Source organism: Drosophila santomea, chromosome X (genome assembly GCF_016746245.2).
Source record: "Drosophila santomea strain STO CAGO 1482 chromosome X, Prin_Dsan_1.1, whole genome shotgun sequence".
NCBI classification, from domain to species: domain Eukaryota; kingdom Metazoa; phylum Arthropoda; class Insecta; order Diptera; family Drosophilidae; genus Drosophila; species Drosophila santomea.
Genome location: NC_053021.2, coordinates 4,501,627 through 4,527,973, shown reverse-complemented (window position 1 = coordinate 4,527,973; position 26,347 = coordinate 4,501,627). Strand labels below are relative to the sequence as shown.

General features: G+C 41.2%; 1 protein-coding gene across 6 annotated transcripts in view; it reads right to left on the bottom strand.

The window, feature by feature from the left end:
* The window catches only part of LOC120457398 (fasciclin-2), a 65,357-nt gene that overhangs the window by 19,052 nt on the left and 19,958 nt on the right, over positions 1–26,347 (bottom strand). For 3 of the 6 annotated variants that reach the window (XM_039644969.2, XM_039644971.2, XM_039644973.2), the window contains exons 3-4: positions 2,923–3,094; positions 2,728–2,772 (exon numbers count right to left, since the gene is read on the bottom strand). In XM_039644969.2, coding sequence (XP_039500903.1) covers positions 2,728–2,772; positions 2,923–3,094 — 217 coding nt within the window. The remainder of the gene's footprint in view (positions 1–2,727; positions 2,773–2,922; positions 3,095–26,347) is intronic. The other 3 variants (XM_039644970.2, XM_039644972.2, XM_039644974.2) reach the window with 1 other exon arrangement.

Sequence of the window (26,347 nt, the reverse complement as noted above, 5' to 3'; positions counted from 1 at the left end):
AGCGCGTTGTTCCATGGGGTTTTCATGAATGTGTTTAGACGGGTGTATCCATTCCATCTTCAGAAAAATTCAGGAAAATGTGCTGGCATTTCCAAATGCGATCATCGGTAAAGCGCGTTTTCGACAGTTTAAAATTCATCAGCGTTCATCAGCGTAATTAGCCAGCGAAGCTGACTGCATAGCTTTCCCATTGAGATGCACACAGATGCGTTCTGTTGGCACCAGTCTTGCTGGAATTATGCCCGCTCCTTGCACCCGAAAGATGCTGACCAAAAATCAAAAATAGGCACAAAAAATGGGAAAGACAAGCCCCCGCCCCCGCCAGAAGGCCATGCCCAAAAATGTGAGCAATGCCCGGCCGCAGAACTATGCCGAACTTAATCGCTTTAATTAACTTGGCCCCGAGTATAAACGGAACCATGGGTCCGGGTCCGGGTCCTACCATTTTCATTCGTTTTTGGGGCGCGGATGGCAGAAAGAGGCCGGCTTGTCGGTTGGTTTTTGGCAGCTTAATTACATTTCGCGCCTGCAAGTATGCACTGCATAGCATGCGTAATGTGGATGGGTGGGTGTAGGGTGTAGGGTATGGACGGTGGTCGTTTGGGCCGGACGTAGGCGTGTCCAGCCCCAAAAAACAAAACCAACAGCACCAGCAAACTGGCCAGGAACAACAACATACTGGCCACAGAGTAGGGAAGAGGAGCCCCAATACCAAACCAAACCAAACCAACACAATACAATCGGCAGTTGGCGGAGAGGTCAGGAAACTGAGGGTAGAGCGATGGAAAACGGGGAAGAGCAGGCAAAAGCAAAAGGGGTTTGCCCAACAGGCCAGAGTTGCCACAGCATCGTTTGCAATGAAAAACTGCATTCACTTTTGCGTGAATGGAATTGAAAAGTCGGGTATACAGCCAGGGTTGCCGCAATCATAATTAAAACTGGCTTTGCCAAAGCAGAAATGATGAATGAAATGGCCTAGAGTAATAGAGGAATTCGGAAAAAAAATCTATATATGCAGAGACCAAAATAAAAAGGGAAAAAGAAAGATTTAAAAATTTATAATTTTTTAAAATCAATTGTACCAGCTTCTGGACAAGCTTTGATACCTTATAGCAAGGATGTACGAAACAAAAAACGTTAAATAATATAGAATGTGCTGAAAAAAACCCCCATCTAAACTGAACCCTAGCCGAAACACAAATTTCCACTAGTCTAAGTTTGAAGAGGAAACGGGGCTAATTGGCACGCAATGGACGGGCGAAAATGTCCCGTCCGGCAAAAGCCCCTTGAACCCTTTCACGGCTTAAACGGGGGTCAGGTGTGAATCGCTCTCGAGGGACCGAGGGTCCTTTTCTTGTATTTTCCGTGTTATACTATGGATTTCCCACTCTGGTCAGTCTGCAGGCAAATTAATTAACACGATTTCGCTTTTCACACGCACACACAGCCACTGCCACTCACATACACACACAAAACTGGGAGTTGAGATTTCGATCTGGATATTTGACCTAAGAATTTCCATTCGAATTTGCCTTTCACATTCCCTTGCGCGTTTTTCTGCAGCATTTTCCTTTATTGCAATTTCGTCCTTTTTTGTTGTCAAGTAAAGGATTTCACTTGATTTTGCAGAGGAGAACTTTTGTTTCAGTTTATTTTGTATGTGAAAAGTTCGTTGGCTTTTAATTTACCTGCTCATGAAATTTGCTTTTAATTTATCTTGCATTTTTATGGAACGACAAGCTGATGAATATGAGCAGAGTTAAGCGAAAGCTCTAAAAAGTTTGACAAGTTAAAAATATGTAATTACTTGCAGCAGCCTTTAGTTGTTCATGTTTGTTAAAAGTGTGAGACTGGGAAGAATAATTCTTTCATTGCGCAGCAATCTATGTATTCGAAAATTTGTTATCGTTTTTGATCAAGTTATAACCGTATTGATAGAAAAACCGACCCTAAACGTTTCTTTTAGCTTCTGCCACTCAAATAATTTAAAATGAATGCTCAAGATGAAGAATTGTTAGTACAAAAACTAATAGGGATATTGCATGAGGAAATGGACGTGTGTGTGAGTGCTTTTGTGTCAATGTCGAATGGAAAATGGAAAATGCCAAATGCCAAATGCTACTCTTAGGTTAGGCCCGTGAAAAACCGGGCCTGGGCAAAATGCAGCGAGGTGAGTTAACAACAATCAAGAACAAATCAAACAATTAATCATGCCAAAAACAACCACAATGAGGACGCTGGGAATAGGGGCAGAGGCAAAGCTAGAAGTCTAGAACTTTGGTATTTCAGTCGCAGTCGATTTACCGGCAAATAGAGCAAGTGGTCGTCAAAATGACCAGCTACTTAACAATGTCCTTGCGGCAGTCGGTTAGAGTCCATTGGGACTTTAAAAAGTTTCGTGGGAAGTTGTTGTCAGAGGATTTGCCAAATTTTGGTGCTTGAACTTTTGATGACAATGTCACAAGAAAGCGTAAAGTATCTTTACAGGATTCCGATAAAAACGGCTGTTTAAGTTAACAAGTTAACAGGGTTAACTGTCTCGGTCCTTGGAATCAGTTTCGCAGTCGCAGGTCGCAAGTGTCCATTTCTAATGCTGGTTGCAGTTGCATTTACTGATTACTGTTGGAGTTAAATTACTGGTTACTGTAGTATACTCTTGCAGTTGCTGTTACTGATTTACGGATTTACTGCTTTTTTTTTTTTAATATAGGCGTTCGCGTCACTTACTCTTTCTTTCTATTGCCCTTGGAATCATACAGTGGATCGTAATTCCTACAATACGATATACGATAGAGGAGAAGTGAGTGTTGTGGTGTATATTCATTGGTATGTGTTTTGTGTTCGTGTTTGTGTATACACGGATCAGTCACCGATAACCGGAGGTTAGGATAGAACCCTGGGGTCATTAGATTCAATACTTACGGCTTGGGCAGAATGGTGTTGTTCCGGTTATCCTTCCATTGCAGATCGGCGACCAGGGACGGCTCGGGAACAGTGGGTCGACAGGTGAGGATCATGGGCTTGCCAACTGGCTTGCGCTGGACTTCTTGTTTGGGATAAATCTCCAGGATGGGAGACTGCGCACTGGTCAGATCTGAAAGAAAATTAATGTAAATATAGTGGGTAATTAGCAACGTTGCACTCGGAGAAAAGCATGGAAAAGTTAATAATTATTTGAATTCTGTTTAATGTATTTTAGGTATTTAATACGGCAAATGTATATCGGAAAATGAAGCTACCGCCCATTTTAAGAAGATTATTCAAAAGCTAGGATGGAAAACGCGGAAAAACTCATCTGAAATGGCGTTTTTCTCTTGATTGAGTGCTGTGGTCATCGGTCTTTGTTTTCATTTTATCTGCTCTTTATCCGTGTGACTCATTTGCACAGGCGAGTAAATTTTAAATTAATTTTAATTGCCTTTGCTGCCAAAGGGCGTCGTTTTGGTGGCGGGAGGTGGTAAGTGGGAGTGTGTGCCAGCTGGGGACCTTTGTAATTTTCGCCCCCACTCATTATGCACGAATATCGACGGGAGTGTGTGGGTGTCTCAATTAAATGAAATTATTCCAACGAAAATCCAAGTGAAATAGAATCGACGTTTTATAGAAATGTGATTGAAATTAGGCGAGCGCACTTATTATTACATCACAATTATTACATCAAGAATTTAATAAAACTGCATGCAGCACTTTCCGGTGGAAAATTGTGAAATGAAAGTTTATTAATGGGGGGCATTTGGAAATCAATATTTCAACATGACTTATGCCATTCAAATGCACAACAGTGAAACACGCCAGAAACACGTTCATTTAAAATGTTCAAATTAAATTTGAAAGCTATCTGTGTCGATGTAAGTGAAAATAATAAAGTGATATAAAACTTGTCCTAAACGGAAGCTCAATTAAAAATGTGTGCAGCACTCATTGAAATTTATTGTGAGCTTCTGCATAAAACTTTATTTAATATTGCCATTAAGGCCATTTAAATTATTTTTATTATTTTCTTCCCGTGAACGCTTATTGGTTGCTTTCATGTGAAGCTTGTTAACATTTTAACGACAACTTGTCCGTTGATTGCATTTTATGTGAAATACTGTAACAATTAAAAATCATTATCTTCCTCTTTTGAAAATGTTGTCGAGTTGTTGAGGGAAATGCGGATGGGAACACAAACCGGTTGACAGTTTAATATTATTATTATTAAAAAATATCTTCCATCCCGAACTCCACCCTTTCTTCCACCAATGGGGGAAGTGCATCTGTTTTATCCTAGAAAAGCTCTCCATATCCTTTACTTATATAGGCTAGTTACCCATTTTCTGCGCCAGCTGCTCTTTTTGCTCTCCCTTTGAAACTTGCTCCATGGCGACTAAAAGTTGGCCATTGTTCATCTAGCTAATTACCGACAATTAAACGCTCATGAAACCCTTTGTTACGAGGTCGTGGGCTGCTATATGGATAGAGATCCTTGGATGCCAAGGACTAACCAGACTATCCTCTGAAAGGCAAGAAGTTCCAATGTTTTTGCCTTACAGTTTCATTTTCATTTTCATTTACGCCATCGTGCCCATTACAATTAAAAGCCTTTCTGCCCATTTTCTTTGACATTTTATTGGACAGTCTCAGTTGACTTGGCAGGATGGCATTTCGGGTGGCTGACTGGTGGTGGGGAATGGAGCCAAGAATAACTGCTTAGCCTTTTGGCCAAGTTCAAGTTGTGCCCGCTGCCTAATAGCCAAGTGTCTGCACATTTGTTGGCCAACTTAATGTATGTGTGGTCAAGATTAAAGTGGCGCAAAGGCAAAAAAACTGAGCGAGTTGTATTCAGTGGGGTTTTGGGCGCTGCGTACCCTCCACTGACAGTGGCAGCTGTGATCACTCCGGTTTTTTTTCTTTTTGTCAAGCCGCAAGTGGCGCACACAGTCGAGTGCATAAATAATTTAATGTAAACGAATCCGCTGAGGGGCGTGGGTGCAAAAGGGGTGAGCGGGTGAATGGGTGAACGGTAAGGAGGGGGCATGCAACAGAGTGCATTAAACTGCCCCCAGCTTCTCTTCTTTTTTCGTTGCTGCCCCAACGCCCGTGTCTCCGTTTCCATCTGCAGCTCGGGCGAAATTAAATATGAGAAATTTATGCGACGTTGCCTTTTTGCATTGCAATTAATGCAAGGCAACAAAATGGCGCCACCAACTATCCCGGCAACAAAAACAAAGAAAAGCGCCGCAAAAAACACAAATAAAAAGTGAATAATAATGAAAAGCTGAGGGCTTTTCATGAAACTATCAAATGCCCTTTTTTTATTTCTTTCTAAGAGAAATACTCATTTAAAATAGTTACTCATTAAGCTAAAATTGCTATTCATTCACAGGAAAAAACTCTATTTCAAATATATAGAGTTCTTTTTTCTTTCAAAGTATATCGCGCATACACCATAATAAGTATGTAGTAGTTTTAAGCGTCTTTTCGAATCAGTTGCAGTATTTTTCCTCTGTGCATGCTTATATTTGTGCACGTATTTTTTTTAATTTGTAAATGGTTTTGTTTGACTAATGGATCTTTTTTTTTTTTTTTGAATGTTGATAGCGATTAATGGATTTACTCGTTCATTGATGTTTTCATTTAACACCGATAAATGTGGATTCAGTTTGGCTTAAAGGTACCGAAAACGCATTGATAGTTCAAACGTCCATTTAACCTCTTAATGCATTTTTTAAACGTGTAAATCCGATTGTATACAGCGATTATTTTAATGCCGGTATTTATTACATTTTAACAGCTTCATCAAAGGCCCCTTAAGTTCTGGCACCCGCTCACCATATTTTTAAGGCTCTTTGTGGAGGGCAGGGCATTTCCTTTGGGACTCGGGCTATGCTTAATTTATATTTATTTTATTTTAAATGTATGCTGCATAAATAAAGGCGCAGGCTCACACATACGAATGCACATTATCTTTCTACCTCTTTGAGCCCCCGTCTTTCCCCGCTTTCCTCGCTTTCCACGATTTTCCCTGGTGAATGCGTGTTGCTTTTCCGGCGCCGTATAAATAAACAAGCGGTTAAGAATTATCGCGAGGCTCTGGGGAGAGCGGCGAGGGAGTGAGAGGGACTGATATGAGCCGGAATGAGATAGGGCGCAGTGTGGGCGTGGCAGCTCCTGGACAATGCGCCCACTTCTCGAGCAATTAATTCATTTCGCCTGGCTAGAGAGAATATTTTTGAAAAACAATTAAAAATTGCACAATAAAATGGGCAAATTAACAGACACATAGGAGAGCATCTCTTATATGTACGTATTTGTAATGGCTTTAAGTCTTGAACTCGTTTTTATTATCCCACTTTTTGTAGCTGTTTTTGTTTTTTTTATTGCTTTGGCCGCGCAAAAGTTAAAATTAATATTTGTTTGCTTGAAAGTTTTTGGCGCTTTTTCGGCCAGCAGAAAATGTTGATTTATGTAATCCCCCTTTCTCCGAGGAAAAGTTAGTTTTCTGAATTATGGCTGCAGAATATTGGCCATCTCCGTCTCGCTTGCACGTAAATATTGTTCAGCCTTGTACCATTACCACCACATCCCCCTTCATCGAGCGCCCCCTCTACACCTACTCGGCAGAGACGTGCTCAAGTGGCGCCGACCTGAACCCGGCTCCAAAAATAGCATCTATTAGATATCGAGAGCAGCCTAAATTTAAACAACCCACTCGAAAAAAAGCGAGATCAAAGAAAATTCGCGATGGGGGGTTTGCTGATGGCATAGTGATTGCATAAAAAGTGAAATCCTTTTTGATAACTAACGCTGGGGCAAGGGTATGCTTAGTATTCATTTGGAATCACCTGAAAAAACAGCTTTCCTAATTTTTCTCTACAAAAGTAGTGTGTGTAGTAAAATATTACATCTGTTGTGCTTAACGCGTGAGCACCGTACTGCCGTACATTAGACGCTGTTTCGGGCAATTCAAGGCCGAATTTATTTGCACAATAAACATTAAAGGGCGCCAGGAAGCCGCTAACCGCCAACCAGACCGTCTGGGGCTCCTCCTCGTTTTGGCCGCAAACATGTTTGGCATATGTGATGGCGTTTCCTTTAGGCATGCATGCGTGCCACCAAACGATTGCAGACATCCTCGACATCCCAGTGTGTTTTATTTGCACTCGTTATAATATTTCCACGTAATGTTTGCGCTCCTTTCTCGCTTTTCTTTTTGTTTTCCTTTTCAGCTGGCTTTGCTCAGCCATGTTGCATACTTTTGTGCGCGCTGGCGACAGGAAACTGGAGCAGCCGCCTCAAGTGGTCGTCGATGATGCCACCCGCCATCCGCTACCGATGGCACCCCCTAAACAAGGACCCTTCCTCCACAGACGCCAGCTGAAAATCCAGGATGCGTTTGGATTTTTTTGTGCTTGTGTATGCCTTTTGAATTTTTAAATAGGCCACAAGAGATGGCAGGGGGCGCAAGGCAGCGGCATTGACAGTCGGGCTTCGTTTTGAATACCCATTGGGGTAACTCTCTGGGATTGTATGGGCTAAGATTCCAGTTTGGAACGCAACATGTAATCTGGAGATTTTAAAATATGCTATGGCCTAGCTTTGGGAGTTGCACAAGTCCGCTGAAAGCTGGTAGCCTAGTCTGATTAAAGGTTGGGTATTACTTTTGTCTGAACCTCCCCCTTTGGTTTGGGCTCTTCCTTTGGGTTTTTCTGATTTGACTTAAACTCTCTTTTCGTGCGCACTTCAGGCCAAACTCAAGTGGGGCTTTCAAATGGCAAAGTGATGCGAGGGGCGGCACTCTGACGATTGTCGCCGTCTGTGGCTGCACTGTAATTGCTGCCATTTGCACGCCTCAGATCTTGCCATATTCTATTCTGCTGCCGAATTTCCAACGAGTCGCAACGATTGCGCCAAATGTGTGCGTGCATCTATTAAGCAAGAAACATTTGCGTCTGAATTTTTAAAGTGCGTCGAGTGTATGTTTACTTTCCTAATTGGCGCTCGATTCATAGAATTCTCCATGTAAATGCCAGACATACCAAGTGACTCATTCAATTCCACGCACTCAGCTGCTGACCTTCAAATGGGATGCGATTTATCGATGAAGATCTTTATAATCACTTCGAATTGCCTCGTGGCCGATGAAACAATGTATTGCCGTCTAAATTGGCACAAACTGTTTGCGCTCGGTCGATTTGCACTTGAAAATGTCAGTGACCCAGAAACCCAGTAACAAGTGAATTCTCGGCCCCACCCAAAAATTAAACCACCGGCAGTTGCCCGCCAATGTTTAAACAAATGAGGTCATTATGAGAGCAACGGAGACGCGAATGGCAAATGGCGAATAATGGCAGCAGCCAAGTGGCGACAAAGTAGTTAAAGTTTTTATCTCCCTGGAAAAACTATAAAATGGCAAATGAAAAGTTGATGAGCATTGAACAAGGCAACTGCAACTGTAACTGCAATGCAATGCAACAGCCACATCCACAGCCACTGCCATTGCAAGTGCAAGTGTAACATCCATTGCAATTGCCACTGCAACTGGCAGTTGTTGAGCAACTGAGTGGCAAACTGCTAAGTGAGTACTTGGCAATTGGATGCACACGATCCTCCGAAGACGAAGAATAAAGGGATAATATCTACCCGAAAAAAGTTGACATCCAACGCAAGCACGTTCGCGGCCCCCAAAGATGCAACTGATTTCTGGGGCAATCAGTAATTAAACGGCTTTATAGCTGCTGGCTAAGAACAAACTTGTTCCAGGCAACAGAGTGCCAGCGCGAAAAGATTTCCAAAATGGCTAATTAATGGGGTAGTTAGTTTTAGCACAGACAACAGCGTTCAAATGTACAGAAAGACGTGCCCATTAAATATATTTGGACAAAGTCCCCTTATACTTCGACTGCGCCTTTATTATAGGTTGGAGCATAAAGGCTAAATTTCATTGACAGTTAAGTATAATTTGTGTGTCTATTTATCAAATAGCGCCAAAGCTTAAGTATTTTTCAAGACGCGATAATGCGAGTATACGACTTGCACAAATCGCCACATAAGACTTTTGAATGGTCCCAGATCCCCCAAGCAATCCATTATAAGTAGAAGATCAAACTCGTGACTTTTGGTGGCAAGCTGCCCGTAGAAAGTTTTTCAATCACTGCAAAGAATGAATCAGGTACGAGGCGAAAAGGACGAAGGTCTGAAAATATGAGTGCGAAGGGGTCGAATTCTCTGCGGTGGACAATCGTTGCATATTAAAAAGAACTTTCCAGCGAAAACAGAAAATAGTCAACAACAAAAACCATTGCGGTGAAATACTTGGATATTAAGCGCTTGAAACCGAAAGTTGCTGAAAGAGTCGGGTGGCAAAGTAAAAAGAAAACTACACGAAAAAAACTTCAAAAATTGCATATAGAAGTTGAGCTTATTATGCGCGTAAAACTTTTCGCCGTCTCCGTCATCGCCGCTTGCTTTTAACTTACTTTGCGTATTAAGTAAACTTGGCTGATAAAGTTCCGACCGGGATAGGGAATAAAAAAATAAAATCCCAGAAGAAAAAAACCCGAACGGAACCACGCGCAATGTGTGTGACCCCTAAAGAATCAAGAAAAGTGCGCTTTCACTGCTTCTTTTCATCAAGTCACCTCAGGTATGAGTGAGAAATTGTGCAGAGTGAGATTTGTGGGATGATGATATTAAATTATTATATTGCAAAAGTCTGTCTGGCTAAAACCAGCATTATTTAAACGCGTGCTCTGATCCATGCTTACATGCGGACAACCTAAACAATCAAATGGTTTTGAGCACGACAGATCATATGAATACATTTCATACCGCCTTTCTCCATCTACATACATATACTTGGAGAAATGTTCTACCCAGCTATATCGTCCTTTTAAGGCATTTTTTTGCTCCTCTCTCCCCTGGCGTTTTATTTTGCTTTTAAGTGCTTGAATATGTCTTGTTAAGTAAGCAGTTAGTTTTTTGGGCTCACGTTGTTCCTGTCCCCGTCCTTGTGCCACCCCTATCCCCTCTCCACCTCTCCGCCTCTTCCAAGCCCCTGGCATGAAATGTTTCGCAAAGTGTTTCCACCACCCCCTCAGGCCTACAAATTTTCCTGGCTAGCAAGTTTCAACTCCTGCACCGCCTGCAAGCCAAAAGTTACAGCGTTCACTCTCCATTTTTTTGCTCCTCACTTTCTTCAACTTTTTATTTAGGTTTTTTTTTCTTTTTTTTTTTGGCCAAAAGTTGTGTTGCCTCTTATTTTTCTTGGTTGGCCCTTTTCTGGGTGTGTTGTTCTTTTTTATTTCTCATTTGCGGCGCTAGAAACTTTAAACAAACCCGAAAAGTCAGCTCGGTTAGGAGCCAATGGGTGGGTGGGCAGTTAGGAAAGATGAGTTGACATAAGTAAGCCTAAGAGTGTTTCCCCAGAATCTTCCGGATTAGAGATGCCAATGCAGGGGGAAGGCTACGAAGAGAAACGAGAAAGCTTGACTTTCGATAAGTTCGAAACGGTAAAAGCAAGTGGTTAGCCGGTTATGTTGGCAGCGACTTGGAGAGGGATTTAAAGTCACTTCAGGGATCAAGAAGTAATTCCCGACAGGATAAGCGAGTTCACATCGTAACTAATTGATGTGCATACATTTTGCACGATAACATATCGATTTGTTGCTATCGATCCTTCTAAGGGGCCATTCTAAATCGAAAGACCTTCGTATGGTGCTTCTATTTTCAAAATCAATGCACGTAAAGTGAGCAATTAAAGTCCAATTTGAAAGGTTTCAAGCAATCGCTATCGATGGCCCTTGACCAAGTTTTCTTCTCGCTATTTCGTTCGCTCTTTTCATTATTTTCCCTCTATTTTCGTGCAATTTCCCCTTGATTCTTGCGCTATTGCCTTTTCTCTGTGGCGCCGAACAAAAGTTCAATTGCATAAATTAACCAAAAGCACACACATCTACACATATATTTCACATTCCACATTCCACGTTCTGCTGCCACACAGCATTTGCTTCTTCTCCATTATTGATGCATTCAATGACAATTCGTAGGATCTATGGGGAGATTGAATGGCTGGATGGATGGATGTGGAACTGGCAATGGAAAGGGTTGAGTGGTTTCGCTCGCCAGTGAACTCATTAAAATGCCATTTAATTAATCATCGCAGCGACGACGGCAGCGAGGCCAACCAAATGCTATAATTCAACGCTCTCCTCTAATTGTTATTGGGGTTTCAAGGGGCGCGAGCTGCTGTCCAGAGGGAGCTTCCAAGGGGGAGTGTCGTAGGGGAACTATGTGGGGTATACATATATGGGTGGCTGTATACCGTGGTCGATTGATTCATGCTCCGCTTGTCCGCTCATTAAACATTGCCCATTGCAGCTGCGGCATCATCAGCATTATTATCATCACCGCTGCATATCATCATCCGCATCAAACGGGGTTTATCACCGACATATATACCAACCATCAACAGTTACTTAGTTTTCCCTCCTTAGAGGCGGGTGCTTTCTGGCAGTGTGATTTCAGTGAATCATACTTCTTGTTTTTAACCCAGAAACATTATGGCTCCCCACCCTTCAGTTAGTAGTTTATCTTCTCCAGCATCTTAGGCTATCCGGTTCCTTTCTATACATTTCCCGAGTATTGGGTCGCGGACGTGGACAATTCCAATTAACTGAGCAACTTTTCGCTCAATTGAATATCTTTGAAGTGCACTGGGAGAAACCAAGTTCTTTTAAGTAAAGAATTTAGGTTTGACTTATAAATATACCATGTATATTTACTAGGTGTAAACTTTAAAATCTATTTTCCATTTAGAAATATTTAATAATATTTTTGTGCACTTTTTTCGGGAGTGAGCTCTGTAGGCTTAGCCCATAGGCAGTCAACGTTTTGCACAGTTGGAGCGTCCGAGAGATGAAGCGAGCTATCAATCAGGTTATCAATCAAATCCGCCGGCCCATTTTTCCCATTCCCCTTCTTTGATGATCGATTTGTGCTAGACTGCTAGATTTCTGGGCTACCTGCCCACTGCCCCGCCCACTTTGCCGGACAGCTGGCGAGCGTTTTCCACCGCCTTTTTCCCTGACTTACCCGGGGGAGTGGATTTCGTCCCTCTAGCTGCAAATTATGCAGCCCGACGGGGCCATCGATCAAAAATCCGTACGCAGGAGCAGCTGGTTCGGATTCCTATCTGCGGCTCATATTTTTTGCAGTCATCAATTTGGTCTTTGATTTGCCTCGCTTCTCACTATTCGCTTTTCCCTTTTTTCCTACGTATTTTGTTTGGCCGGTTTTAATTCTTGGCTGCAACGTTTGCATTTGGGATTTAGGCCTCGGAAAGGGGGCGTCCGGTATTCGCATATACTATGCTCAATTGAGCCACCATGATGGATGGGTGGTGGTGGATTGGAATACAGGTATATTGCAGGGGCCATAAGTCTATCTAAATATGACAGATGAGCCATGCCCTTCTGATTTCGATTCTCGCTCTCGTGTGTCAATTTGCATTCAATCGCAATTTCAAATTGACTTTGAGTCTATAGTGTGGTATAATAAACTTCTAAAGGGCACTGAGTTGGGAATAGACCTAACTTTCAATTTATTCTAAGGCCTTAAAATAAAGTAGCCATTTCAATTGTGCAAATGTCCTTTTTAAATTGAACTTCTATTTTATAGCTGAATAAAGCAAAAATGACATTTTATATACCGTTTAATCTGTCCATAAATATTCTTCCTTCACAAAATAGTACAACTCAAATTCAAATTCAGGCGACTGAAAGCGATTCGTTTGATTGATTTAGTTATTCCCATGGGGCCCATATAATTGCTTATCAACTCGGTGGATGGCCAATAAAAACGAAATCGACGACTATCAACAGCGAAATGGCCAAAACAATGAGCGGGGACATCGTATGCATTAACATTAATGTCTTTTCATTTGCATTGACAAAGTTGCAGGCGGGAAGACTGGGGATGCTGAATGGGGTTAAGTGTTTCAGTACAGAGACAATACGAGTAACAAAAAAAAAAAAAAAAAAAAAAAAAAGAAACACAGAAACTGAGCGTAATAAACCCGATTTTCTTACTGCCTCCAGGCCCATTCTCAATTGATCGGAATATATTCTGTACATAGAGCGTTTATGTTCTCGGTCTATGACATTCCCTGCCCCTTTTCCCATAGAGCTAAATTAACACCATCACACAAACTAATTGACTTCAATTAAAACAAATAATGCCAGTGCAGACTGCAATAGTTGAATGCTCAGCGTTCAATGCTACATAGAAGTTGAACGGAATCTGAACCGCAACGAGTAAATATTTCTGTTCCACTTATGTATACCCTGTAATCGGCCAGGTAAGGGGGTATATTTAAGCACAGATTCTAAAGAAAGAACAAATAATTTTCGCTCTGTGCTCACATGCTAAAATACCCATATATCAACATACATTTTTAGAAAAATTTTACTATATTATCACATTTAATGTGATTTGAGTACTCGGTACCAATCATTCGAAATCTCCACCATCGAAGTTATCTTTACTTTTCGTTTCGAACTCGCAAAAACGTAAACATGTAAACAACAACTTTTTGAAAGCCCCCAGCTTTGTTTACCCCTTTTCCTTTTCATCGTTTTTTGAACTATTGTAGAGAGCAGCAATATAGATGGTTTCAGATATAAACGCAAACAATTGATCCTGCTCCATTTGTTCATTTGGAATTCATTTAATTTGGTGGCGTAAGTTAATATAAACATGTTTAATATATAAATACGAAATGCAGGCCACAAATCATGTAAAATGTGAACAATATGTTGCTACTATTCGATTCCAAGGGAGATTGCATTGGGTGAGTTGCGGCAAAGGTTGTGGGAGTCGAAATGAATTCAATTGTCCATTATAATTAACAATTTCATGTGGTTTTATTGCGCCTTCTCGTTTTCCTTTGTGCGTGGGAAGATCGGAAATTGCCAAGTTAAAGAACATTGAACATCAAACACGAAAGTCCAATGCAAGTGGAAAATTAGTTCAAGTCGGTAGTCGGTAATGCCATTTGTCAGTTTTAGTTGACGAATTTATACACATTGAAACGAGCATCAAATCGATTGAATGCTATTTGTACGGAAATAGTTTGTTTAATTGAATCGCAAATTGAAATTGATTGAGTAATAGAAATGGAGGGCATGATGAACATTGCAGGGAAAGTTAAATGTGAAGAAATATTAGACTGCTGCAAATTGTTGAGAACAGCAATTGCTGCCTTGATTGACTGAGCAAGTGTTATTGTGTAACTGTGGATGGAAATTCGAATGTTATTTCACTGCATAGCTACGAGTAAACTATTCAAGAATTCAAAGAAAAAAATGCAAGTGCCCTTCAAGACACTTTAGTTTTCAATGTGTGTTTGCATAGTATTGAAGGGTATAGTGACTGCAAAAACTCTTGCGGTTTTGTGTTGCTCTTCCTGTGGGTCGTGTGGGCGCATTAAATATTTAATTAAATTCGGTCAAAAAGCCGCAGCAACCGTCTAAGAAAGTAACCAAATGAAATGCCTTTTGCGGCTGCCATTGAAATGAAATGAGCGGGCGACTTGGAGACCCCGAGCCCTTGGAGTCTGAGCCTGAGGCTCAGTCTGAGTCTAGAACTGGTAGTGGAAGTGGAACTCCGACATGGAGACCCCGACATTCGACCCCGAACTCTGCAGAAGAAGCACTTGAAAATGCCACTGACAAGCAAAGGAAATTTATAGCAAAAATGTATGTACTTATTGTTGCTGCTGCTACTGCTGCTGTGGCAGTTGCAGTTGCCGCCGTTGCCTCTGATGTTGCTGCCGCTCTGCGGCTGATGTTGGTTGTGTGGGAACGACAGCCGCCGCATTTGCAGAAGCATCTGTAGGCTGCGGAGGAGCAGGAAGTCAGCTTCTACGCAAAATATTTGCATGCTGTTTATACTTTTATTGCAAATATCTCATTCGCCAGTTCTCGCTCCCTTCCCAGTTTTTTGCCCGACAGCAGCCCCCAAACAGACATATGTCAAAGTTTGGGACACTGGCTGCTGCCCGAGGGCCGTTTTGGCCGTTTTTACACCGAGCATAAACAGAGTTCGAAGAAAGGGAGTAAATTTAACTTTAAAATGTTGTTGTATCGTCCTTCGTTAAACTGAGTATTTAATTTAATTGTTAATATACCTTCTGTATTTTTTCAGTTCGGGATAAGACCATTAGACCATTTCAGGGACCACTTTTTGCAGTGCAAATATATATGTTCATGTTTTTGAACGTTGCCCCGCTCCGAGGCTCATAAATCACTTGGCAAAATGTGCTGCGTCTGGTCCCGGGTTCGGATACGGATTCGAGGTCTGGGCTGGGGTCTCCACGGCAGTTCCATCTGCAAAGCAGCCCCAACTGCGATCCTCGGCAGCTAATTCCGCCTGATGCTTTTGCACCGAAGCATGGAAAAGGAGGAGGGACTTTCGGTTATGCCTCATTTAAATGCGGCAACTCTGACACTTTTTCAGACACAACTCCTCCCGAAAAAAAGAAAAACTTTAATTGTAATAAATTTGCCACATACTTGCGTGCGTCGGTCTGAAGTTTTACCTCCCCAGTGTAATGAAATGCTAAACAGACAACAGACACTTGTTGCCGCCCCCTCTTTAGCTTTCGGCCACGCCCATGGGCACCCACATGGCAGACGAAGAGGGGGTGAACTAACTAAAATAAGAGCCGAGAACACAAAGGATAAGACAGTTTTATTTTATGACACATTTTGGGCTGTCTGTATATACAGTCAAGTGCGGAATAAACAATTGGGTCTTCAACATGATGGAAGACAGTCATAATTGATGCCAAGTTGATAGGCAATTGAGTGCGTTGGGTTTTTCATGTGAAATGAAAATGAATGTTGGGAAAACGGTGGAAATACCCCATATTTACTTTCAGTTTTGTTGCTTTTCATTGAATTGCTAAACAGAAAATGAAACTATGAATATTTGTTTACGTACTGCGTTCGCCAATCAAGTATTTACAATATTTGGATTTGAAATAACACTGTGCCCTAAGACAAATACCACCACTAGGTAATTAATTAAAACCATTGATAATTAAACACTGGTTAATTTTCGAAATCGGCTTATGGCCTGGCTTAATTAATTGTTATTTGATGGCATTTACAAGCACAATGGGCCCGTTTAAATCAAACCAGTCTATTGATTGTTATTATCGCGAGGCAGCAGGTTAAAATCTGCTGGAAACGGATTGATTCGAAGGATAATGGAGGCTCTCCGCAACTTCGGTACTTTGGTTACCAATTTCCCAGCTCTCGAGTGAGTTGCCTTTCAATTGGGCGATTGAATAGCGCAGATAGCTGGCATTTAAGCCATTGAAGCCATAAGCACCACATTATGCCGCCCCTCTTATCATCGCTGGAAAATCTCGCACTCGCGGGGAGTCCATTAATTGGGCCACACACACACACTCACACATGGGTCGGAAAAGTGGTGAAAAGCAGCGTGAAAGCAGGAAAATGTCTCATACAAAAGCTTCCATCTGAATGCAGACGTTGCATGGCTTAATGGCATAAGCGCAGCTACCGAAGTGCTACTTAAGACGCCTCTGGATTCCTTTCGCCCACCCACCTGCCTCCTAGATGCATAGATAACTGCCGGATAGCTCCTCCTGCCAATCCAGGCATTGAGCGAAAAGGATTTGCCATCGTGAACCGACAGCTACTGCACCTCCTGCCTCCAATTCCCACTCTGACTTCGACGTGCCGGCGTCAATTGAGGAAACAAAGTGCGAGAGACCCGAGGAAGTCCCCAGTCTTGATATTCTCTCCCCTCCGCAGAACAGGACCACGTGTGTGTTCTCCAGCATCCTGTCCTATGCACTGCGAGAAAACCATTGGTGAGGGCGCTCGCGCTGAGTAAATAAATCGTGTGAAAGGAAGTTGGCGATTTCTCCATATTGTATGACTTCTTTCAGTGTACTGCCACTGCTTATCCTGCGCATGCATCGCTACACTTGCGTTTTTTTCGCCCAACTCGACACACTCGCTTCTTTTCCATTTTTTCTTTTAGCTCCCTACTTGTATTTCATCAACAGCGCCTGCATAATATGGCACTGCATTCATTCCGGTTTTCCCGCTCGTTTTGCCCCTTTCGATTGGGATGTTCTGCGCTGTGATGTGAGTGCCCCATGCAGAGTGTGGCGCTATTAACACTTTTGTCATTATCGGGCAATGGGCTGCTGCAGTGGATGCCTTCAGGATCTGCAGTTTCACTCCTGGAGTGGGAAACACCATGCCGCACACCATCCATCCATTCCCCCTGCTTAAACGTTGCGTTACGGTTAATGTTACTCAGGTGAGAGGCACGGAAAACGGAAGTCTCAACTTCCGTTTGTCGCTTCTCGTTTCTCGCTTCTTCCCCTCGATGATGAAGCCATTCGATATAAATGCTGGTGGCCAGCCCTCCAGGTCCTCGGCATCCCCACCAGTAAATCGCCCTTCGGACTCCCAACCCATTCCGCATTCATGTGCTCCTCTGGACGTGGCATGCGTATTCAAGTGTAAGCGAGTTGAAGTGTCATTTGGAATTTGGAGCACGGTTTTCCACCACTGGGCGAAATGGGGCCGGCGGAGGAGGGGGTTTTACGGATTGGTCCTCTGATTAGGGTTGCTGCACTGCCTCACAATGGCCATGGAATGTGACATGACGTGTACAAGTGCTGCCATCCCAACGGAAGTAGCGTGCACAGATACTTTTCAAAGGGAGTTCAGATACCAATGGAAATTTAGGTTACTTTACAAGGGCCAGAGAAAATGGATCCTGGAGTAGAGGGCGCAAAAACGCTGATGCTGACAAGGATTCCATTAATCGAGCAGCAATGTAGAAGTATTCGTCTAAATAGTGCACTTAATTAGGTGTAAATGATTATAGCAAACTAATCGAAACAATTGAATTAATTACGAGTTCACTATTTACGTATTTTCAATTAGACCACAATTTCAATTCTAGAGACGAAAAGAGGTGAAAATCGTTAAAAAATACCACCACTCCGATAGCGTAAAATATGTTAACTGAACCTCCAACAAATACAAATGTGGCTGGCAAGCAGACTGTAACCGGACTTTAAGAAAACAAAATGAATTCGAATTTGCATCTGTTTGGTAACCACTGGCGATATGCAGATGCATATCGATATCCGATATACATGCATACAAATAACCATTTCCGCGTTCGAAAACGCCGGAAAAAAAAGTGAGAGTGAGCCACATGAATTATTTATCGATTGTCTGCCCACCGCACTCTTCCGTTCCCGCTTAATTTCATATGTAATCGGATTCTGGGCACGGCCATCGGACTTAAGACCCCCAAATGCAGAAAAGGAACCGTTCACGCACAATCGATATTTCATATGCATGGCGTCTGCTCTTTTTTCTGAATCTGGTTTTCCAAATGGTTCTACACTGACAACAAAATGGTCAAGTAAACACACATGCAACTCGAGTTTTCAAGAATATATTCTCACAAGCAAAAGGTTTAGGGATGTTCAAAGAATAACTGGGTAACAGTAAGTTTGTATAAATGATCTCAATTTTAAATAGAGAACTAGAATATTTAACTTAATATTTGCATTTCAAACAATTTGGAATTCCAAATTTACCATTCTTGGTAAAAATTTCTTTTTTGACAGTCCCTCAACATTTACAGCATACTGTAATTCATTTTTGACTTTTTACGCTTGGAATTATCTGCGCTTAAGATTTATGCACCGAAATTGTGTGTCAATTTACTCCGTCGATTCCTCATGGACCCGCTGCGTCGCTTCCGCCCCATTTTCCCCTCATTTTCCTACCGATTGTCCCCCTCTTTTCAGCCCACACATGCAAAGTAGGGAGGAAAATTGCCGACGTCGTTGTCGCATCGGCCCAATGATGTGGAAAATGTGAATTTATATGTGAACAGCAGCAAGTACGCGGCGGCATAAGTAATAAAAGAAAAAACGGCGGACGAGGAGCTGCGGAGCTGGGGAAATCGACAGGAGTTCTCCCTGGTATCCTTGTCACTGATGCCAGTAAAGATAATTTTAACGATCTCGATAAACTTCAATTTCCATTGGCAGCCAAGGAGAACTCTCGGACCGGACCGGCCATTTATGAGGTACTTTTTCGCTTTTCTCAGCCTGCTTTCCTTTTTGTCCTGGCCATTTTTCATCATTTTTCGAATGGCGTTTAACTGTGTAACACTCGGTAAATGCGAGGACAAGAGCGATGACGGCAAAAAGAGGTGTCAACACCATTCTGATTGAGTCCCCGGGCGGTGCAGTCACCGTTTCGATAATAATAATTCCTTATTGCGTTGCCACCGAATGGCAATTGGATTATTACTGATATGAATGCGGTTGTCGCAGGACAAGGAAAAAAACTGCAATTGAAAGCCCTACGATCCTTAATCTCTTATGCTGTGTAAGAGTGGTCGGTCATGAATTGAGTGTATGCTGCTGTGGTGTGAATTTATAATTCATTTTTGGAAAAACTGTAATTCGCTTAACAAATATAATACAGATCATCGCATAATTCCCAATTTTAATAAATAAAAAAAATACAAATTCCAAACAAAATACGTAATAGACATCCTCGAATTGGTTACAATTTCTCGCCTACTGACACACAAACTGATACCTTCGAACGTTTGCATTTTTGCATAACGCTTCGAATCTGTTTGCAAACGGAGGATTTTCTCAATTATTTTCCATTTTCCGCACATCCATTTTCGGCTTATCAATTGCATTCGAATTCGAAACGACAGTGGCAATTAAAAGTGAACCCAGTAGAGCTATGAAAAATCACGGCCAACAATTCGTTGGTGGTTTGCAATCAAATCAGATTCCACTTTGACCAGGGTAGTAGAAAGGACTACAGAAAAAAAAACAACGAACATTCAACATTCCGTAGTTATTTAATGGGTGCCGTTTGCGTTGTCGTATTCAATTCATAACCACGTTCCAAACGGAATATGCATTTGTTCATGCACTGTACGAAAATCTAGGTAACAGAATGGACACAAACATTTGTTCAAAACAATATCAAAACAAAAGGCAACAGCAAAAAAAATTGGGAAATTTTTTTAAATTTTCTTTAATTTTAATAAAAATGTAGCCAATGTTTAGTGAGTAAACTTAAGTTGTATTATTTTATCCGTTTAGTTTCAGTGCTTATTTATGCTGAATGCACGTTTATCTGCCCACATAACTGTAAGCCCGCTGGCTATTTGGGATTTTTTATTACATATGCGCCACTTTTTTGCGGTCAAATGATTATACCCGTTACTCGTAGAGTAAAAGGGTATACTAGATTCGTTGAAAAGTATGTAACAGGCAGAAGGAAGCGTTTCCGACCATATAAAGTATATATATTTTTGATCAGGATCAATAGCCGAGTCGATCTGGCCATGTCCGTCTGTCCGTCCGTCTGTCCGTCTGTCCGTCTGTCCGTCCGTATGAACGTCGAGATCTCAGGAACTACAAAAGCTAGAAAGTTGAGATTAAGTATACAGACTCCAGGGACATAGACGCAGCGCAAGTTTGTCGATTCATGTTGCCACGCCCACTCTAACGCCCACAAACCGCCCAAAACTGCCACGCCCACACTTTTGAAATTTTTTCATTTTTGTATTAGTCTTGTAATTTTCTATCTATGTACCAAAAAACTTTTTGCCACGCCCACTCTAACGCCCTCAAACCGGCCAAAGCTGCTACGCCCACACTTTTGAAAAATGTTTTGATATTTTTTCATTTTTATATTGGTCTTGTAAATTTCTATCGATTTGCCAAAAAACTTTCTGCCACGCCCACTATAACGCCTACAAACCGCCAAAAATTGTGTTTAAGACTCTCCTTCTCCCTTCCACTAGCTGAGTAACGGGTATCAGATAGTCGGGGAACTCGACTATAGCGTTCTCTCTTGTTTTTATTTCGATTTCAGGAAAAAACGGTGAAAATTGAAGGATCGCGGAATGGCAAGAGGAAACAGGAGTCAATGGCAGAGGATGTCTGATAATGCCGATAATATTTTCAATAGCTTTTCCCCAGCGGTTCATTTTATTTTGATTTTATTATTTAGACTGTCTGAGTCTTTCTAAATTTTTTTTACCACATCCCTATCTCTTGTTCTCACGATTCTTGCTCCTTTTATTTGTCTGTATTGCAGATTTTTCATGTCACTAAAAAGGTTTCCTCGATTTTCCCCTCGAACCAAAATACTGCATAACATTTTACCCTATTTTACCCTATTGTTTCCCAAATTGGTGAGTTTATTTTGGGGGAATTCAATGTATGTCCTTCAATTTAATTTTTCGATTTTTTGTTATTGAAACCACACAATTTTTTTTCGAAAGATTTATAGATTGTATTAATATTTGCATGGGATTAGATAATCCATTTTCTCTTCGCTTTATTTTATAGGATTTTGCAGAATACATTAAAAGCAAATTATCAGTCCCATGCATTGATGTGCATGATGTGATGTACATAAAAACTAAAGAACTTCCGAAATGGTATAGGGATAGGGTATTTCTTGGATGCTCCTTCGTTCTGGCTGAATCTAACAGCATATAAATATTGGATATATTGAAAAAGCAGAGAAAACGGCCGGAGGAAAAAAGAAAAACAATGTGTATGGAAAAACATATTCCCATATATGCGCTCGTATCTGTCTGCTTTAGTTTGGAGGGTCGAGGCACCTCGATCCCCGCGGATCCCGTGCCCCTGTCCCACTTTATTGCTCCCCCATCGCCACCGGCTGCCATTTAATAGCATGTGTCAAGTGCATTGAAAAAGTCTATTTACGTTGCAATTGCAACTGTGGCAGTGCCACTGTCAGTGGCAGGCAACACCCAACCCCACCCCCCACCAGCCCCTTCCAGCGCCACTGGCAACACTTTGCAACACCACCACCTCCACTTCTGCCGCCCACAAGCCTTTTCCTTTATGCCACTCCCAGCCATTCCGATTTCTGTTGATGATTTTGTATTTTTAGGATTTTTAGCCAGCAAGAATAGTTGCAAACAAAAAAATAAATTCAACGAAAATACATAGATAACCGAAAAACAATGAAGGCACGAAAAAGAGGGAAAGAAAATTAAATTTGATAGGGAAAATATTGATTTTGCGGTTTGGCGAAAAATCATTTTATTTCGAATGGTGGAAATTTGTGGTCGAAGTGAAATTTATATTTCATAAACAATAAAGGTAGCTCTATCAGGGATTGCCGGTAGCAGGGATGTATACCCGCGATTTATCGATAATCGGATAGAGTTGCCAGGCACGCACATGAATAATGGCAGTTCACCGCCTGCTTTTGCTCAAACACATTTCGCAGTCCATTTAAAGAGCCCTGAAGTGGAGGAGCATTGGGTGTTCTAAGTAGGGTGCTGCAGCTGGCAACCATTTTGCACTTAAGTGAGTTTTTTTCCCCCAGCCCCAAGTGTGTTTACGAAATATAAAATTGAAAATCAAATTATTATACAAACTATAAACTATTTTTCTTCAAGTTCCCTGGGGGGAAAGTCAAGCGGTTGCCAGCACGTACCTGCAAGGAAACAAAGGGGAAAATGAATTGGTAAAATTGTTGATTAATCGAGCAAAACTTATGAAAATCAAAGTAAAAGCCAACGCACAAAAAGCAAAACCAGCGTCCTCATGATGTCATCAGCAAATGGCAAGGACGAACTTTCACTTTTCCCTCCCTTCAATGTATGCTGTGATTTCGTTTTCCCCTCCATTTTTTTTTTTCTTATTTGGTTCCCAGTAATTGACAGTCGTGATTCAGATGCAGTCGAGAGATAAAAACTTTGCGCGCATCCCCACCAAAAACAATCATGACATAAAATCACCCAAAAACCACCCACCACCACCCAACAAACAATCCCCACTCACACACAACTTCCCCTAGTTTTCGGCAAGCAATGTTCGTTATGAAAATTGAAAATTTATGGCCAAAAACCGAGAAAGGAAAGTTGCCTTGTGCTGTCACTTTCCCTAACCTCCGCTCATTTTCCTATAATGTAAATAAACTTAAATTGTATTAGGACAAAGTTTGCATCGCTCATTCTTTCATTTAATGGCCCACTTAATGTTGGCACATTTTAGGGCTTAATGATAAGATCACATCTTTGGCTGACATATCATTTGTGTTGTTTTAAATTAAATGTTCCTCACTGGCACACAAAAGAAATGCTTTAAGTATAGTAAAGTGAATCCCAAGCCAAGTTTAGTTCTACGTAGATACAAAGTGTAGGATCAGCTTTAAAGGGCACAATGATTTCACCTACTTATGAATTCATGACACTTCAAAGAGATGTCAACGCCATTTGCTCGCTTGCCTCTTATTGATTCGAGATTCCGATGCGGAACTTGCCACTTGACACTTTGCAATTCCTCCATCTGTATCCTTGTGAATCCCTCTGAAAAACCCACACCCAGATCCCCCTAATTTCACCATCAAGCTCTGTGTATCGACCCCTCTTGGCTGCCACTAAATGGGTCAACTTGTCTTCTTTAGCCGCACACACAAAACGGCCAATTGTCAGTGAGTTTGAGAACAATTTTGTGGCACAACGGCAGTCGGAAACTCAGTCAGAAGCTCTTTTCGACGCCAATCGGAACCCCACTTTTGAATTTTTTTTTTTTCTTACTAAAAATGCTGTCTAGGAACTGTAGTTTATTTCTGGTATAACACCATAAAATACCTTATTAATTAAGGATTTAAAAGACTGATTATGTTTAAATATATGTGGAACAATAAACTTTTTGTAATAACACCTATATCGCATTTTCGTTGCTTAAATAAATCGATGGTTTTCTTGGTTCTTCCAGTGTGCAAATATCCCGGAAAAAAAATATATATGTATATATATTTATATATATCCCGTTTAGATAGGTCTTTTCTTTCTGCTGACTTTGCATGTCATCTGACTTCAGCAGCTGAGGCCGTTCCTCCACCTGATTTTCCCCGACTCCATTGTAGAAAACTCGGCAGCGCGTTTTAAGCGGAGCTATCAACTTGTCCGGAAAAACAGACAGCCAGACAGACAGAGTAGAGGACCTACGGAGGCCTTGACATTCAGGAAGAGACTCAATTATTTTCGGAGAAATCCTCTCCGCTGGCAGGAGATTAAACTTAAACAATCAGCTGAAAAAGTTTTGGAGTCGTTGTTGCCTTTGCTTTTTTCTTTCCATTTTTTTTTTACTTGCTCAACGTTCTCCACAAAAGAAGCCAAATGAGCTTTTAATTAGTCAGAGAAGAAGCCTTCGATGTGCTAATCAACTTTTCCTATGCAAAAAGAACTACAGAGATTAAGATTTAATGAGATAGACCACAATAGAGAGCCATCAGAATGAATAAAGGGGAAAACTGGAGAGATAAAACCTGGAGACGAACTGTAATTTTTTTGTAATGGAGGTATTTTACCCATTAGTTATAGGCGGCAGTGATTAAAAAGCAAGATTTAGATTTATCATAGAGATGAGTTATACATTATAAATACATTACACTTTAGTGAATACGATCATGGTGACTCTTCTCCACAGATACGTGCAATGGCCATTTTTAAGCAGGATGTTCTGGTGGCAGCTGCTCGTCATCATCGTTGAATTGAAGTCAATTGATGAGGTTGCTGTTGCATGTTGCATATTGAAACGCCCTATATTTTCCCCGAACTTACAACAATGCCATCGAAAGAGGCATATGAACACACTCCCTACTAAAAAACAACAGTTGAGACCAAAATCGCCCATTCCACAATTCCTCAGATGTCATTTTGTCGGCATGACTTTGAAGCAGGTTGTCCCCCCTATTTTTTCCGACTGCCTCAAGTGGGTGAAAGAAGTTTAATTAGGAAAAGAAAATTTTAAAGTGACACAAAAAAATGTTCGATTGTATTGACATGGTAATATAATCTCGTATAATAGTCATGTAAAACATGCCAAAAACTGTAAGCGTGTCTTTAATTGCAATGCAATATAACAACATTGAAATAAATAAAAGTTAAAGCTGTTAAGCGTGTAATAGGGAATTACGAATTAAACAAGGTATGGCATTCCACTTTTGGACAACTACTTTTATTGCTATCGAAAAAATAGTGATTATTACATTTTAATTTTTTGAGCACAGGTGGATAGAAAATTTTGTTACGATTTAAACGAGGTATGCCATTCCACGTTTGGACAACTACTTTTATTGCTATCGAAAAATATCGATTATTTTTTATAAAAAAAAAAAAATGTTTTTCCAAAAAATGATATTTTTAATCGGCCAAAAAAGGTGGCAGAGCTAAAATGAAGACCGTCTTGTACTACCAATAAACATAGCTAACAAAATATAATTTGCTTTTATGAATATAAAACCCTGAGATAGAATAGATTCTAGACCCGTTCGTATAAAAGTTATCCAAACAGATTTTGAAACTTCTTCATTAATATCGGCAAAATGCGAATGCCAAATTTTATTCGATTACAAAGTTGAAAATGGACATGAGATCAGATTACCAGTCTGAAGCACTGTGCACGCTGTATCGCAAAACGAAACATTTGTAAAATAATTATGTAGTGGGAAGCCCAGTCTCCATGGCTGTAGAATAAGCAGATATAATTGAGTTTTGAATTACCCGAAAAGGGATTTCGGTCGGATTTCGAGTTTGCAACTTTTGTGACAAACGCGCCCCAGCATTGTTGGTCATTTTAGTCCACACAACACACACACATCATTCACATTGGTTCCAGGGCAAAGTTTCCATGCAACTCGAATAAAATCGTATTATTTTAATAATGCTCTGACAGTCGGCAAAACTGTCGGCGGAAACTGGAAGCCGCAACTGCCAGAGTTGCCACACCTAACTGTGTGACAAAAATGACTCGCAGCTAAATGCGACACATTCTGGTCGCTTATAAAGGAACGTTTACAAAGTCAGTGATTAAACTATTTATGACAGCTTTTTAAATGGCCTCTGGTTCGCGTCATTTCCACTCTCAGTGCGGCCATAAAAGTTATGCCCGCTGCCAGGGTTGCCAACGCGGTCAGAGAAATTGGCCAGAGCAACAAAAACCCGCAAAGGGCAATAAACATTTTCTGGCTGGCAAGGAAATTAAGAAAATGAGCTCGAAATGGGGCAACAAAATAAAAGAAAAATAGTAAAACATAACAGGAAGGCAGAAGAAGTCAGCAGATCCCAATGTGCGGTTGGCAACACTGTTGCCGGTGCTGCCACGCCCCTTAAATGCCTTCACGTCCCAGACACATTGTTGCCTGTTTTTTGCTGCGCTTTCGCTGCATTTGATTTTGATTTCGAGGCTCTTTTCTCGCGAAGGCTG